This window comes from Pimephales promelas, chromosome 6 (assembly GCF_988280905.1).
Source record: "Pimephales promelas chromosome 6, fPimPro1.hap1.1, whole genome shotgun sequence".
Taxonomy (NCBI): domain Eukaryota; kingdom Metazoa; phylum Chordata; class Actinopteri; order Cypriniformes; family Leuciscidae; genus Pimephales; species Pimephales promelas.
This window is the reverse complement of record NC_142774.1, coordinates 25,944,982-25,961,001: the sequence shown is the minus strand read 5'-3', so window position 1 is coordinate 25,961,001 and position 16,020 is coordinate 25,944,982. Positions and strand designations below refer to the sequence as shown.

The following is a 16,020-nucleotide window of genomic DNA, read 5'->3' as shown; positions in this document are numbered from 1 at the left end:
TGCACCAAGGTTAGCTTCTGTAAATGTCTCAGAACAGGCCTACAAAACCCAAAATGGACTCATTCAGGTTCAAATGATTTGCTAGCAGAAAATTAGACAAATTGTATCTTGCCATTTTATATGTTGACTGTCAAAAAGACTATAAAGGTTATACAATTAATAAAAGCCTTTTCTTAATTTGATTAAGAAAAAAAGTATGTCGATTAATAACAATCTTACGATATTTCTAAGGAACTCCAATGATAATATTTGTAATATTTATAATATTCCTTTGCATTCACTTGCACTTGGTCGATGAATATTAATGAGTTCAGCTGGAGTTGCTTGGTAACCCTACCCGGAGCGTACGAGACTCAACCTAATTAATATTTATTTACCAGGTTTCAGGAATCGCTGATTCGCCAGTTTATTGGCGCCCACCTACTAACGTCAACCTCGCAGCCAATCAGGTAGGTCTTCTGGATAAACGTCATATTGCGTGATCAATATTCATAAGACAATCCGTCAACGTAAGATCTAGCGAAATGCAAATAGCGAGAGCCAGCTGTGTGTAGTCTCTGCATCCCCGCGCTCCCGTTGGCCACATCCTCTGTCAATAACAATGAGCTCATTCCAGGAATGGTGGTTTCAACCGTAACAGCTGTAACGTTACGGTTTAGTCAGTTCTGGTGTTTAGCGATTTAATCTAGCATCAGAAAAGGGATTGGCGAATTAATCGAAACATGGTATGTAGCAATATGAATGCGTTTGTACTCGTGTTGTATTTATTTTCTTACCACTTTTCACGTAGCCTAAATATTTGCTCTGTACTTTACAGCATCTTCGCTGTGTAAAGGCGATGGCATTAGCTACTCAATATGTAATTCTGTATTAGGTCAATAATTATTGTATTGCCTGGTAACGTTAATTATTGTATTGCCTTTCATTGCGTGGTAACGTTAAAATGTAAGCTGTGCATGAAACCACAGCATGTTTTGATTTACGCACAAAAAGCACTACAGCATAGATGGCTGAATTGGTAAACAATAAGAAAGTAAACAATGCATTCTTCTTCTATAAATAAATGACAGAAGAATGCATTCATGCATTATAACATATATAGTCACTGATAAAAACATTTTATATTTGTATTTGTATTTTACATTTGTATATCTCTCTTCTTTTTGGCAGTATGGTTTTGTGAACCACGCACTGGAACTTCTGGTGCTGAGAAATTATGGTCCAGATGTGTGGGAGGACATCAAGTGAGTTAAAATGTACTTCTATATTATATCAATGTGTTATTGACAATGACACTGGCAATTACAGTAAAAAAAGAAAGATTTTTTTACATGCACTCAGTGTGGAAAGAGTTTCTCACATAAAGGAAACCTTCACAAACACACGAGAATTCACACTGGAGAGAAACTGTATACATGCACTCAATGTGGTCAAAGTTTTTCTCATTCATCAAATCTCAGTGTTCACCTGCACATTCACTTTGAAGAAAAAACATTTAACTGTGATCAGTGTGGTAAAGATTTTATTTCATCATCGTATCTAAAAAAACACCCGCAAGTTCTCTTTCCACACTGAGTGTATGTAGAAAAAAAGCTACTGAAATAAAATAACATTTCAACAATTTCTGTTTTATTCCCAGCACTTTTTATTCAAAACCTAGGGGGAAAAGTAGTTGCATTTCCAAATAAATGTTTTACATCAATAGCTCAGGATGTTGTGATAGCCCAGTCTTTACTACCATATGCACTTTTTTATTAATTCAGACTCAGAGCATGAGAAGTCACGCACAACATGTCGTGGGGTGAGGTCACATGCGCACAACTTTTTCCTTTTGCACAAATAGTTCAGCTTTATTTTAACTTCCTCCAGCTCTTTGACATGACTTTTAAGAGCAGTCTTGTCAAGTCACAGCTGTGCTTAATATAAACATAATGTTTTAGAGTCTGTTTAGGCTCAAGTCCTGAGCTTGAGTCTCACTCAATGTTCTGGCAACATTAAAGGATTAGTTCACATTCAAATAAAAATTTCCTGATAATTTACTCACCCCCATGTCATCCATGATGCCCAGGTCTTTCTTTCTTCAGTTGAAAAAAAAAAGTTTTTGAGGAAAACATTCCATGATTTTTCTCCATGGACTTTACTTCAATGGCAACAGTGGTTTGAAGGTTCAAATGTCAGTCTCAATGCAGCTTCACAGGCTCGACGTGATCCCAGTCGAGCAATAAATGTCTGATCTAGCAAAACGATCTGTCATTTAAAAAAAAAAATTAAATAAAATAATAATTATATACTTTTTATCCACAAGTATTGTACCAAGTATTGTATTGTAAGTATTGCCTGTCTTGTGCCATCTCTGAGATGCTCCACACATTTCGTCATCACGTTGGAAAGGTCCGACTACATCACGCGTGACCTTTCCAAATTCCAACATGATGATGTAATGCATGGAGCATATCAGAGATAGTACAAGATGGGCATTTGTGAAAAAGTATATAGTATATATCATGCGTGACCTTTCCAAATTCCAACGTGATGATGTAATGCATTGAGCATATCAGAAATAGATAGTACAAGATGGGCATTTGTGAAAAAGTATATATATATATATATTTTTTTCGCTAGATAATACCCTTATTTCTCGTCTGGAATTATGTTGAGCTTTTGAAGCTGCATTGAGACTGACATTTGAACCTTCAAACCGTTGTTTGCCATTGAAGTCCATTATATGGAGAAGAATCCTGAATATTTTCCCCAAAAACCTTAATTTCTTTTTGACTAGATGACATTTTCCAGTGAATGATGTTGGTCATACTTCCAAAAATAATAATCTGTGATTCTGAATGACAGTATCCACATCGGCACGGTGACTGACAGCCTCACAGTCTCCTTAAACATTGTGTTCATCCATGCTGTGCCGTGTCGAGGGTGTTGAAGTAGTACAACTCACGTAAAGTTGATAATTCTGCGAATGTCTGCAATTGCAGATTTCAAACAGAGATAGCAACAAAGAGGAAAAACCTCTGACTGCAACTTTAAAGTAGTTGGACTCAGTTATTGCCAATATGAGGTTCAGTATTAGCACAACAAGGTTAGCAGCATCTCTCAGTGCGGTGTACCAGGCATGATTCATGATGTTTCTAGTTCTATTATTAGGCTGGTTCCACTTTTTGACTGAACTTCTCTTTGGTCATTCTTGGTCAATGGTGATTTTTTCAGCTCAGTTTTTTTTTTTTTTTTTTTTTTTTTTCAGGAGAGAGGCCCAGGTTGATGTAGAAGGGCAGTTTCTGGTCAGAATTATCTATGAAGATGCCAAAACATATGACCTTGTGGCTGCCGCAAGCAAAGTATTGAGTAAGTTTTTTTGTTTTTGTTTTTTAAAAGGATGGAGATAATAATTAGCTAAAAAATTAAATTAATTAATTAAATATATATATATATATATATATATATATATATATATTTTTTTTTTAAGTGTTATTTAGATAGATGTGATTCATTATAAAGGTTATATTAGTTTAATGGATGATGCAGAACAACATCATGATTAACTGGTGTTATACAATAAAATGTAACAAAGTTACTTAGTTTGAATGTAAAAATCTACTTGATGTTTTTGATGATGCTTTTTCTTTTCCTTGTTGATTTAAATACGATTTCTTCTGCACTAGAAATAGATGCTGGAGGCATCTTGCAAATGTTTGGGAAAATGTTCTTTGAGTTCTGTCAGGAATCTGGCTATGACACCATTCTCAGAGTGTTGGGCTCTAACGTCCGTGAATTCTTACAAGTAAGAAGCTACTGTTTTTATCACCTAAAATCTGTAGCAGCAATGACGCAAGCAGATCTGTCTTTTTTCTTTTTCACACATTGCTTGTACTGTACATTTTGTGAGAGTTTTAGGGTTAAATATTATTAGAATAGCTAAAAATAATAATAGACTGGGTCAGTTTTGTTAGATTGAACAATAGAAATTGTATGTTTTGTGTCAGAATTGACAATAACATCATCAGCGATACATTTGAAATAATCCTCAATGTCCTTTCACTACCAATTTGTGTAGTAATAATATGAATTACAGATCGTGTTTTTCAAAGAATGTAATTTATTTGGTTTATTTTGTGAGAAATTCTATGCTGTCCATTGTAAATGTGAAAATTAAAAATGAGAGAAAAGTTTGACTTCACTGTAGCTAGTGGTGTTAATGAGTTTCTTAGAAAATAGAGACACTCATTTTCAGCAGCATAGCTGTTTTTCAGCAGCTTAGTTAAAAAAAAATGTAATGTAATTTTTAAATTAATTTTTTTGTATCATTATTTATTATTTATATATTTAGAATACATATAATAATATATTTCTATATTTAGATTTCTATATTTAAATATTCATTTAAACTCATTACTGCAGTTTATCATATGGTGTGAATTTCTCATTAGTTGTAAATTTGTGTTTGAGTGTGATGCTGCCAGCCTAATTTAGATTCTCATTTTTTTTTTTTTACAGTAAATGACTAGGATTTCACTACTTTAAATATTGAGTTGCATGTAAATTAGTACACCCCTTTTCCTTGCATTTACTTATTCCAGCTTAGCAAAAAATCTGCTCTTTGCATCTCCACATTAAGATCATCTTGTTCTCTCCTTCAGAATCTGGACGCATTGCATGACCATCTGGGCACCATCTACCCTGGCATGCGCGCGCCATCCTTCCGCTGCACTGATGCAGAGAAAGGGAACAATCTTATTCTACACTATTACTCTGAGAGAGAAGGTCTTCAGGACATCGTCATAGGCATCATCAAGACGGTTGCACAGCAGATTCATGGAACTGAGATTGAGATGAAGGTCTGCTTGTTCTGTGCCTCTCCATTGATTATCCCCTCATATAGATTTTGCTTTGTTCCTTGATTTGTCTTTAGCCTTGCAGATTCAGATTGGTTGCAAAGATGGTCCTGTGATCAGTTCTTATACACTCAAAAAAATGATGTGTTGGCTTTACTTAACTTTTTCATGTAAACAGGTTCCACCGGTTCCACATAACTTTGTTTTGTTAAACAAACATAATTTGTTCATGTAACTTCAACATCATGGAAGTCATTTTAAGCCATCCAATCAAACTCTGAGCTGAGTGTTAAAGTTAATGAGACAATTAAGTGAATAACTGAGTGATGATTGAGCATTATTGAAGACACCTGATGTTAACAAGCAGAATCACTGAAGGAGAAAATCACAAATTGTAAGTCACCGTTATGGAGATCAGTGTCTGCTTTAGTTGGGCTCTTGACCCTTACACTTTTACTTTAAACTTTGTTTGGCTGCTGTTATCGATTTATAACAGGCAAATGAACAATGAAAACTGTGATCCGATAGTGTTGGTTATGTTTTGACATAATCATGCTGTGATCTGTAAACTCCAAAAATTCATAATTCTGATGGTTAGGATTAACTTGCTAGCAACAGTTTAGTGATTATACAACATATCTGTATTTTCTTATAACAGAAAATATTTAATAAAACTATTCTGATCAAATCACTTTAATATTTATGTAGAAAAAGATATCAATAATCAGCCTGTCTATCTCAATCGTGGTGACATTAATAGTCCTTCTTGCCACCAATCACAACTCATTAATGTCTCCCATCATGCATTGCGGTTTGAATAAATTATGATCTGAATTGTCTATGTAATTTACTTTTCCTAATTGAATATTCTACTAGTCACCGTTGTTGAGAAGCATTGACTAAATCTTGAGGTCTGTGTGTGCCTTAAAGAAATTTTTTTTTTTAAAAAAAACATCTTTTGAGAACATTCTGGATATTTATGCAGAATTTCAGTTGTACACTAACCAACAGAATAAATTACAGACATAAATTTCAAATGATGAATGTCATTATATGTCCAACATCATTTTATAATTGTTTATCTTTGTTCATCCGACAGGTATTACTCAGATGCAACAGTAATTTAAAATATAAAATTGATAATATAAGGGTGAAGAGCCCAACTAAAGCAAACACTGATCTCCATAACGGTGGCTTAAAATTTTAGATTTTTTTTCCTTGTGATTCTGCTTTAGGTGTCTTAAGCTCATTATTTATTCATGCAGCAATGCATGATGGGAGCCATGAATGAATTTTGATTGGTGGCACCCAGAAATTTTTTTTGTTTATTGATTTGATCATTTGAATTTCATTGAAAAGGCTAAAATTGTATGTTCTGCAAGAGCAGTGCTGGTATGATCCATAAGGTAAATTTAACAGTGGTTCATGCAGTTTGACTACAAACCAGAAGTTTGGTGATTCAATCCCCAGTTCCACCTTTTCTATGTGATCACCTGGCTGTTATAACTCATGTACAGCCGAACATAATCTTAAGTTAATAATATAGGGGTCAAGAGCCCAACTAAAGCAAACACTGATCTCCATAACGGTGACTTACAATTTGTGATTTTCTCCTTCAGTGATTCTGCTTGTTAACATCAGGTGTCTTCAATAATGCTCAATCATCACTCAGTTATTCACTTAATTGTCTCATTAACTTTAACACTCAGCTCAGAGTTTGATTGGATGGCTTAAAATGACTTCCATGATGTTGAAGTTACATGAACAAATTATGTTTGTTTAACAAAACAAAGTTATGTGGAACCGGTGGAACCTGTTTACATGAAAAAGTTAAGTAAAGCCAACACATCATTTTTTTGAGTGTACCCCTAATCAAAAGACAGGTCTGATTATACATTAATGGTAATAGATTAATTAGTCTCATTCTCACAGAGAGGCTCATCGATACATAATGATGAACTTTATCCTTTGTCACCGTGCTTCACTCTCTGCCTTATTTTGAAATAAACCCCATTCCCAATAAGAGCTAATCATTGCCCAGACGGCAGACTGCTCTTTCCGTCCTTCTCTCTCCATCTGGGCTTAGTGTGAAATGAGGGAGTCCAATCGACAGACCCTCGAAATGCAACACCTGACTTGTTGAAAAAAAATGTTAGCCATTGTCGTCATGGTGACGGGAGGGCAAATAGACAGCGACTTGACGTCAGTGAAATGGGCTCAACTTCAAGCTGAGAGAGAAAAAAACAACAGCTTCTCTGTATTCAGCCCAAGCTGATATGATGTCTACAATAAAATGCTTTTAGAGCCATTTTCAGCGATATTTCTAAAAAGAAAACAGTGATACACTGCAATGAGTGTATTCATTACGTGAAAAATTCCAAAAGTTATTTTTGCATTTGACTCATACTCAATGCACTAAACATTCTCCTTTATTAAACACTCAGACACACTTGAAGCTGTAACTTTCTTTTTGCTAGTCTAAACGCTATGCAAAGACTGAAGACAGGAATGAGTTCACTAACCCTGGGCTTTTAGCACTTAAAAATATTTTTTTTGGAATCACGAGAGACCAATTCTCTCTGTTAAAAGAAATATTCTGCGTTCAATACAAATTAATCTCAATCAACAACATTTGTGGCACAATGCTGATTACCACAAAGTCATTTGGACTAATCCTTCATTTTCTTTAAATGGGTAAATCAAGGTTACATTTAAGGCATTAAAATGGTGCTAATTTTTGAAGGATTTAAAAGCAAATATAATGTAATGCAATTAATATTATTCTTATTTTATGAAGCTATTTAACTTCATTTATTGAGCTGTAAAGCTTTTTTAATACTTTTGAAACTAAATATTTAGTAACACCTTACAATAAGGTCTCATTTGTTAAAATTAATTAATGCATTAGCCAACATGAATGAATAATGAGTAAAATATTTTGAAAGTATTTATTAAACTTTCTTGATGTTTGTTTGTAAAAATCCAATTGTTCATTGTTTGTTCCTGTTCCTGGTCACAATGCATTAACTTAGCAAACACATCTTTGGATTATTAAAATGTATTAGTAAATGTTAAAATTACCATTGACTAAGATTAATAAATGCTGTAGAAGTATTGTTCATTGTTGGTTTGTGTTAACTAACTTGCATATTAAGTACTGCAGTAATATGTCATGCTGCCTGCGCCACGTTATCGACCAGATTCTTCTGTCCAACATAGATAATTTCTCAAATAGCTTATCTGATCTGACTCAGCTGCTGCCTGGACCCAAACAAACAGATGAACTAGATGAACTAACTAGCACTATGACCTCCATTCTCTCTAGAAAATTGGATATTGTTGCACCCATTAGATTAAAAAAGGTCAGAGAAAAAAGTATAGCACCATGGTACAATAATACGTAAATGGAAAAAAACTAATTTAGAAGTCTTTAGAATCGCGTGGAAAGACAGTATGTCACATTATAAAAAGGCTCTTTTAAAATGGCCAGGGCTGAGCACCTCAGCAAACTAATAGAAAATAACCAAAATAATCCAAGGTTTTTATTTAACACCGTGGCTTGACTAACAAATAAACAGACGACACCTGAACAAAATATCCCGTTACAGTTTAGTAGTAATGATTTCATGAACTTCTTCACCGAGAAAATTGAAAGCCACAGAATCACAAACGTAAACGCTTAGTCTTTGCTGGAGCCTTATAATTCAGCCGCAATTATCACCCCACAAGAACAATTACAATGCTTTAAAACCATAGAACAAAATGAGTTAAATAAACTTATCACTTCATCTAAAACAACACCATGTTTATTAGATCCTATACCAACTAAACTATTGAAAGAAGTGTTACCTATCGTGGAAGAGCCTCTTCTTAATATTATTAACTCATCTTTATTTTTAGGTCATGTTCCAAGAACGTTCAAGCTGGCAGTTATAAAACCTCTTATTAAGAAACCGCAATTAGATCCACATAACCTAGCAAATTACAGACCCATCTCAAATCTTCCATTTATGTCAAAAATATTAGAAAATGTTGTGTCCGCTCAACTGGGCTCTTTCTTGCAAGAAAACGACATCTTTGAAAAAATTCAGTCTGGATTTAGGCCACATCATAGCACTGAAACTACGCTTGTTAGAATCACAAATTATCTACTTCTAGCTTCGGACCAAGGCTGTATCTCAATACTAGTTTTACTTGATCTTACCGCTGCGTTCGTTACTATAGATCACACAATACTCTTAGATCGACTACAGAACTACACTGGTGTTCAAGGACAAGCATTACGCTGGTTCAGGTCATACTTATCTGACCGCTACCATTTCATCTGCTTAAATGGAGAAAAATCGATCATAACTTCGGCAAACTATGGAGTGCCGCAGGGATCTGTGTTAGGCCCTCTATTATTCTCAATATATATGCTGCCACTTGGTAATATTATAAGCAAACATGGAATTAGTTTCCATTGTTATGCTGATGACACTCAAATATATATTTCATCACGGCCAGATGAATACGCTAAATTATCCAAATTGACAGATTGTGTTAAAGATATAAAAGATTGGATTACGCGTAATTTTCTTTTATTAAATCCAGACAAGACAGAGGTAATACTTATCGGTTCTAAAAACCGTCCACAAAACCTTTTGCAGCATGACTTTAACATATTAGTATGCCCTGTTACTTTATCCGCTACAGTAAAAGACCTGAGTGTTATATTAGACTGCAACCTGTCTTTTGAAAAGCATATTTCATATGTTACAAAAAACAGCCTTTTCCACCTTAGAAACATTTCTAAGCTACGTAACATGCTATCTGTCTCTGATGCAGAAAAGTTAGTAGGGATGCACCGATATAAAAATTTTGGCCGATACCGATAACCAATAATTGTTTATATTTGAAAGCCGATAACCGATATATCGGCCGATAAACTTAAATCCAATTTTTTATCTAATTTTGAGAGTCTGATTACAAAAACAAAAGTCTCACAATTAAATCCATGTCCCAAGCGCACAATTATAATGATGTTCTCATTATAGTGTTGTATAGTCGATATTAGAGCCAGACCGATAAAGAATTTTGAAGGCCGATACCGATACAAATATTTGTTGGTTTTAAAATCCGATATTCCGATATATCGGCCGATATTATTATTTTTTTTATTTCAGAAACGCGCAACAAAATATTAACAGATTTCCCTAACATTAGTTATTTGTAGTTATTTATGAGTTATATATTCATTTTAAAAAAGAAACTTGTTTCGAGTGTCACAACAGAACAGAGGAACAAGTTCTGATAAATAAATGAATAATTAGTCCCTACATTGCCTTATAGTTATAAGCTACCTTATAATTACAATGTCAGCTTGCTTACCCCTTTACCTGCACTTTTTGACAACACTCATGACATGGTTGAAGCGTGATTCGTCAGTTTTATTTTATTTTTGAAATATTCATTTATCGGCCATTATAACTGCCGATACCGATATTTTAGAAAATGCCTAATATCGGCCGATAATCGGCCTGCCGATATATCGGTCTGGCTCTAGTCGATATGACACATTTGCGTTGCACATGTTGTCCCGAACCAGATTTTAATTTTTTTTAAGAGATTTCAATCATATTTCAAGAAATTCAAAAACATAAACAGTTCTCAACAAGTGTCTCAGCTGAAGGGAATAATACATTATTTATCGGCTTTAATATATTTCTCACCAGGCCGATAGCGATAACATTAAAAATGAACATATATCGGCCGATACCGATATGCTGGCCGATATATTGTGCATCCCTAAAAGTTAGTTCATGCATTCATGACCTCGAGACTAGATTACTGTAATGCTTTATTAGCCGGTTGTCCTGCATCCTCAATAAACAAGCTACAGTTAGTCCAAAATGCAGCCGCTAGAGTTCTTACTAGATCAAGAAAATATGATCATATAACACCGAATCTATCATCACTTCATTGGTTACCTATAAAGTTCCGTATTAATTACAAGGTATTGATTTTGACTTATAAAGCTCTAAATAGTTTAGCTCCAGTCTATTTAACAGATCTTCATATCGCCCTACAATCCATCGCGCTCTTTAAGATCACTAAATTCGAGGCTTCTGGTCATTCCTAGGATAACCAGATCCACCAAAGGAGGGAGAGCATTTTCACATTTAGCTCCGAAGCTCTGGAATAGCCTTCCAGATATTGTTCGTTGCTCAGACTCGCTCTCAGTTTAAAACTAGACTAAAGACGCATTTATTTAGCCTGGCATTCATATAAGTTTTTCATCTTACAGTTACTGTAAATTTGGCCTCTAGTTCATAAACGCCAGAGGAGAACTGGCCCCCGACTGAGCCTGGGTTCTCCCAAGGTTTTTTTTTTTTCTCCATTGGGTCATCTGATGGAGTTTTAGGACACCATCGGGTCACTTGATGGAGTTTTTCGGTTCCTTGCCACTGTTGCCTTTGGCTTGCTCAGTTGGGGATATTCAAATTAAATGACCCATCATACCATTGATCAGCTCTACCAAACTTGATTGTCTTTTCATGAATAAACAAACACTGTTATGTTGTCTTGATTGATACTGTGAAGCAGCTTTGATACAATCTGTATTGTGAAAATCGCTATATAAATATATTTGACTTGACTTGACTTGAACTAAAGTCGTTAACTAATATTAACTAATGTAAACATTCCTTGAAAAGGACTTTGGTTACCTTTCGAGGGAACTCCATGCTGTGTCTGATGACGCTATGGGGAACGGCTCGGCGTGATTACATCTTAAGCACGTCTGCAACTATTCCAGTTCTTTTTTTTTTCATTTATATTTTATTGTTTTTTTTTACAGTATGAATTAAAACAGGGCATATATATACAATGTTCAAAGACAGTCATAACTTATTTTCCTTGAAAGCTCTTAATGATAAGACATTCATTTTTGAAACATAATTTCATAATTTCAATTTCATATTAAAAACTTTTTTACCTAGAGGGACTCCGGGTTTTACAGCCAGTACTTCATAGTTCCAAATAAGGATAAGCGGTTGCGTCCCATTTTAAATCTGCATCAACTGAACCACACACTGAGGACATACATGTTTAAGATGCTCACGATTCAGCTCATAGTGACTTAAATCAGGTCCGAGGACTGGTTTGTCCTGATGGATCTAAAGGACACATACGTCTATATTTCTATCCTTCACCAAAACAGAAATTTCATCAAATTCTGTCTTCCGGAAATGGGGCAGGGAGCAGCAGGTCATTTGAATTTAAAGGTACACAGACGAAAATAGAGTGTTTTTGTTTTTGCTCAAATTGGACATGCTATAATAAATGATCTGTGGGGTATTTTTAGCTGGAACTTCACAGACACATTCTAGGGACATCAGCGACTTGTTTTAAGTCTACAGTAGTAAAAAGGGGCATAATAGGTCCCCTTTAGTGTAGAGTATTCACTTTATGCAGAGAAAAGTAAACCCGTTGGACCCAGTTAAAGGATTAGTTCACTTTTGAAAAAACTTTTGCTGGTAATTTACTCACCCCCATGTCATCCAAGATGTCCATGTCTTTCTTTCCTCAGTCGAAAAGAAATTTAGGTTTTTGATGAAAACATTCCAGGATTTTTCTCCATATAATGGACTTCAATGGGAACCGGATGATTTAAGGTCCAAAAGATAGTGTTAATAACAGTTTCAGATGCAGCTTCAAATGTCTTTAAACGACACCAGACGATGAATAAGGGTCTTATCATGCGAAACGATTGGTTATTTCAAAACTTATTCCAAAAATGTAACTTTTCTAAGGACAAATGCTAGCCTTGCTATATTCTGTGAGGCGAGTTTGTAACGTCACGTATTACGTACTTACGTTCAAAAGGTCACGGGTGACGTAGCCGGAAGTACAGAATCAAAATCGTCCGACATCGTTGTTTTTCCTTTTAATTCCTTTTTTTGTAAACGGTGTTTGAGCTAGTTTGCACGTTCAACCTATGCGTTCAACTTGTAAACACTGACTCTGTACTTTCGGTTACGTCGCCCGTGACCTTTTGAACGTAATTACGTAATACGTGACGTTGCAAACGCGCCTCACAGAATAGAGCAAGGCTAGCATTTGTCCTTAGAAAAGTTACATTTTTGGAATAAGTTTTGAAATAAGCGATCGTTTCGCATGATACGACCCTTATTCATCGTCTGATATCGTTTAAAGACATTTGAAGCTGCATCTGAAACAGTTATTAACTGTCTTTTGGACCTTGAACCATCCGGTTCCCATTGAAGTCCATTATATGGAGAAAAATCCTGGAATGTTTTCATCAAAAACCTTAATTTCTTTTCGACTGAGGAAAGAAAGTAATGGACATCTTGGATGACATGGGGGTGAGTAAATTATCAGCAAAAGTTTTTTCAAAAGTGAACTAATCCTTTAACTGCCCAGTGACTTCAGTGCTGAAGTTCGTTCTGGAACGTTTTTCAGTTGATCTATCCCCCTCCATGCTTAAGGTTTACATGGTGAGCATAGCTGCCTTCCACCCACCATTAAGCAAAGGGATTTTGGGGAGACACCACTTAGTAACTTTTTTCCTTTATGGCACTTTGAGGTTAAAAGAACACACCAACTTTTTTTGGACTTTAGCTTATTCGCTGTATCCCCCAGCGTTAGATAAGTCCATACATACCTTTTTCATCTCCGTACTTTAACTCTGTCTGACGCACCCACCGCTAGCCTAGCTAAGCACAAAGACTGGATGTAAATGGCTCCAGCTAGCATACTAATCCCAATAAGTTACTTAAGTGCTTTCATCCTAAGTTGTACTCTGATTGACTCACACTAGAACACGCTCAGTACATGTAGAATTTTGTCCATCCTTCTTTGATTTCCCTGAGTCACTATGTATTTTACTAGTGTAATGTTTCCTCGAGAAACATTAACAGCAGTGGCAAAACTTCAAACTAAAACATACATTACTAAATATCTCAGGTAATGAACCCTCCACCCCGAATTAATTCGTCCAAGATGCACAAAAAATTGCAAAATGACTTATTTTACAGTTATTATACATTATATACTCAACATTTTTAATAGACAATTGGAGCTCTTGTGTAGCACTTTTATTAACAAAGCGGAAATGCTAATAGGCCCTATTAATGCTAATTAATCAACTTTGCGGATATATTAGCCCAGTCTTTTATTATCATTGATATACTATTATAGTTTTTGTTACTATTAGGCAAGGCAAAGCAAGTTTATTTAAATAGCACATTTCATACACATACATATTTTATTTCATTTAATCAAATGTTTATTTTAGTTCAAGTAATGATTTTTATAGTTTTAGTTAACTATAATATCCCTGTATCAGTCCATACAAGTATTTCCTTTCTGTTACCTTCATACCATGTTTAATGTTTGGAAATGTATTCTCCGAATGAGACTCTAAATCTGTTATTTGTGGGGGTGTACCAGGTTATTCAGCACAAGAGTGAAGAATGTGATCACATTAAGTTCTTGATTGAGGAGAAGGACTCAGAGGAAGAGGCATTTTATGAAGACTTGGATGGTTTTGAGGAGAATGGGACTCAAGAGACAAGGATTAGTCCATACACCTTCTGCAAGGCTTTCCCATTCCACTTGATGTTTGACAAGGATCTCATGCTTTCACAGTGTGGAAATGCCATCTTTAGAGTTCTGCCACAGGTCTGTCTACTCAAAAAAATATAGTTTATTTTAGAAATATAAAAGAAAAGATTTAGAAAGTATATTTAAAGTGTAATGGAGTAACATGTTAAGTTATGTGTGTCATCTTCCAGCTGCAGCCTGGCGTCTGTAACCTGTCCTCAGTGTTCTCTCTGGTGCGGCCGCACATAGACTTTAGTTTCCATGGCATCCTGTCTCACATCAACACTGTCTTTGTGCTGCGGAGTAAGGTCTGTCTGCCTCAAAACACATTACGTATAGTCTGATATAAAAACCACCAACAATCATTAACAAAAATGTGGTTAATATTTTCGGTTTATCAGTTCTATTGTACATGTCACACAATCATGCAAATACAAGGATTACAATGCATGTTGTAAGAAATATGAACATTTAAATTTGTTAAATACAAGTTTAGGTTTGTTTCACGTAGGAGGGCCTGCTGAACGTAGAGACTGCTGAGAGTGAAGATGAACTCACAGGAACAGAGATCAGCTGTCTCAGACTGAAGGGCCAGATGATTTCACTTCCTGAGACTGAGAACATTCTTTTCCTGTGCTCACCAAGGTAGATGGAAAGCTTAAACCAGTGGTTTTCAATTCTGAACCCATTTTCCCATGGTCATTAAAGGTGCCCTCTGGGATAAAAAAATAAATCATACACCATATTCCATACCAGATGGGGTCAGTATACCTCCAGAAAAATACCTCTTCAAACAACACGGGCGAGCGGGTCTCCCTCGAGCATATTAATCAGTAAAACTAATAGTAAAAGGTTGGAAGACCGCAGTTTCACGTGGATCATTTGGAGATTTTCAGAGATTAGAGACTAAATGAACAACATCTCAATACTAAATTGTAAAGGCCGTCTCATAGACAAGCCGGTGCATTTCGACGATATGGGAAAATTAAAGCCCAGGCATTTTTAGTTTATGGTATTCGTTTTGTTCATGTTACATTTTTATCATTAGTTTGAATTAATTTGACAGACAGCATTCCCTGATGTGGACCAAGCTAGCGTCTTTCAGAGCTGCCAACTCTCACAAATTCACCGTGAGACACACAACTTTTCACTCACTCTCACGCCACATCCATTTTGTCATGCACAGAAAAGGACACAGAGACCGATCTCAGCTCTCAGATTCTGTTCATTTTATTACGCAATTCAAACAATAAATGCAGTTTTGGCGCTTGTAAATGTTAGACGACAGATCCCTAGCGCACGTGAACCGATCATCTCTACTAGCTAATGGTAAAAGAACACGAACACTGTTGAAAGATATGTTACAACTTACCAAAATCTATTCCTCATGCATAATATCGACCAATCATTTATTTAACTCATCCCTGAACTGAAATTTAGTAGCGGGCTGTATTTCCACAAGACATCACGACATGACATCAGGTTCAAGTACACACAAGCCGGCGCGAGCGCGACTTACTCGTGTTACTGCAGTTTGGCTGGTGGTAACGTTGCCCGCCCGCATACCGCCTCCCAT

The 16,020-nt window shown here is 35.6% G+C and overlaps 1 protein-coding gene across 1 annotated transcript in view; it reads left to right on the top strand.

Annotated features, from left to right (window-relative positions):
- Nucleotides 1–516: 516 nt before the first annotated feature.
- Nucleotides 517–16,020, top strand: part of gucy1b1 (guanylate cyclase 1 soluble subunit beta 1) — a 55,163-nt gene continuing 39,659 nt past the window's right edge. Inside the window, exons 1-8 of the mRNA XM_039694136.2 lie at nucleotides 517–725; nucleotides 1,171–1,244; nucleotides 3,251–3,351; nucleotides 3,669–3,787; nucleotides 4,644–4,841; nucleotides 14,292–14,522; nucleotides 14,636–14,752; nucleotides 14,956–15,089. Coding sequence (XP_039550070.2) covers nucleotides 723–725; nucleotides 1,171–1,244; nucleotides 3,251–3,351; nucleotides 3,669–3,787; nucleotides 4,644–4,841; nucleotides 14,292–14,522; nucleotides 14,636–14,752; nucleotides 14,956–15,089 — 977 coding nt within the window. The 5' untranslated portion in view covers nucleotides 517–722. The remainder of the gene's footprint in view (nucleotides 726–1,170; nucleotides 1,245–3,250; nucleotides 3,352–3,668; nucleotides 3,788–4,643; nucleotides 4,842–14,291; nucleotides 14,523–14,635; nucleotides 14,753–14,955; nucleotides 15,090–16,020) is intronic.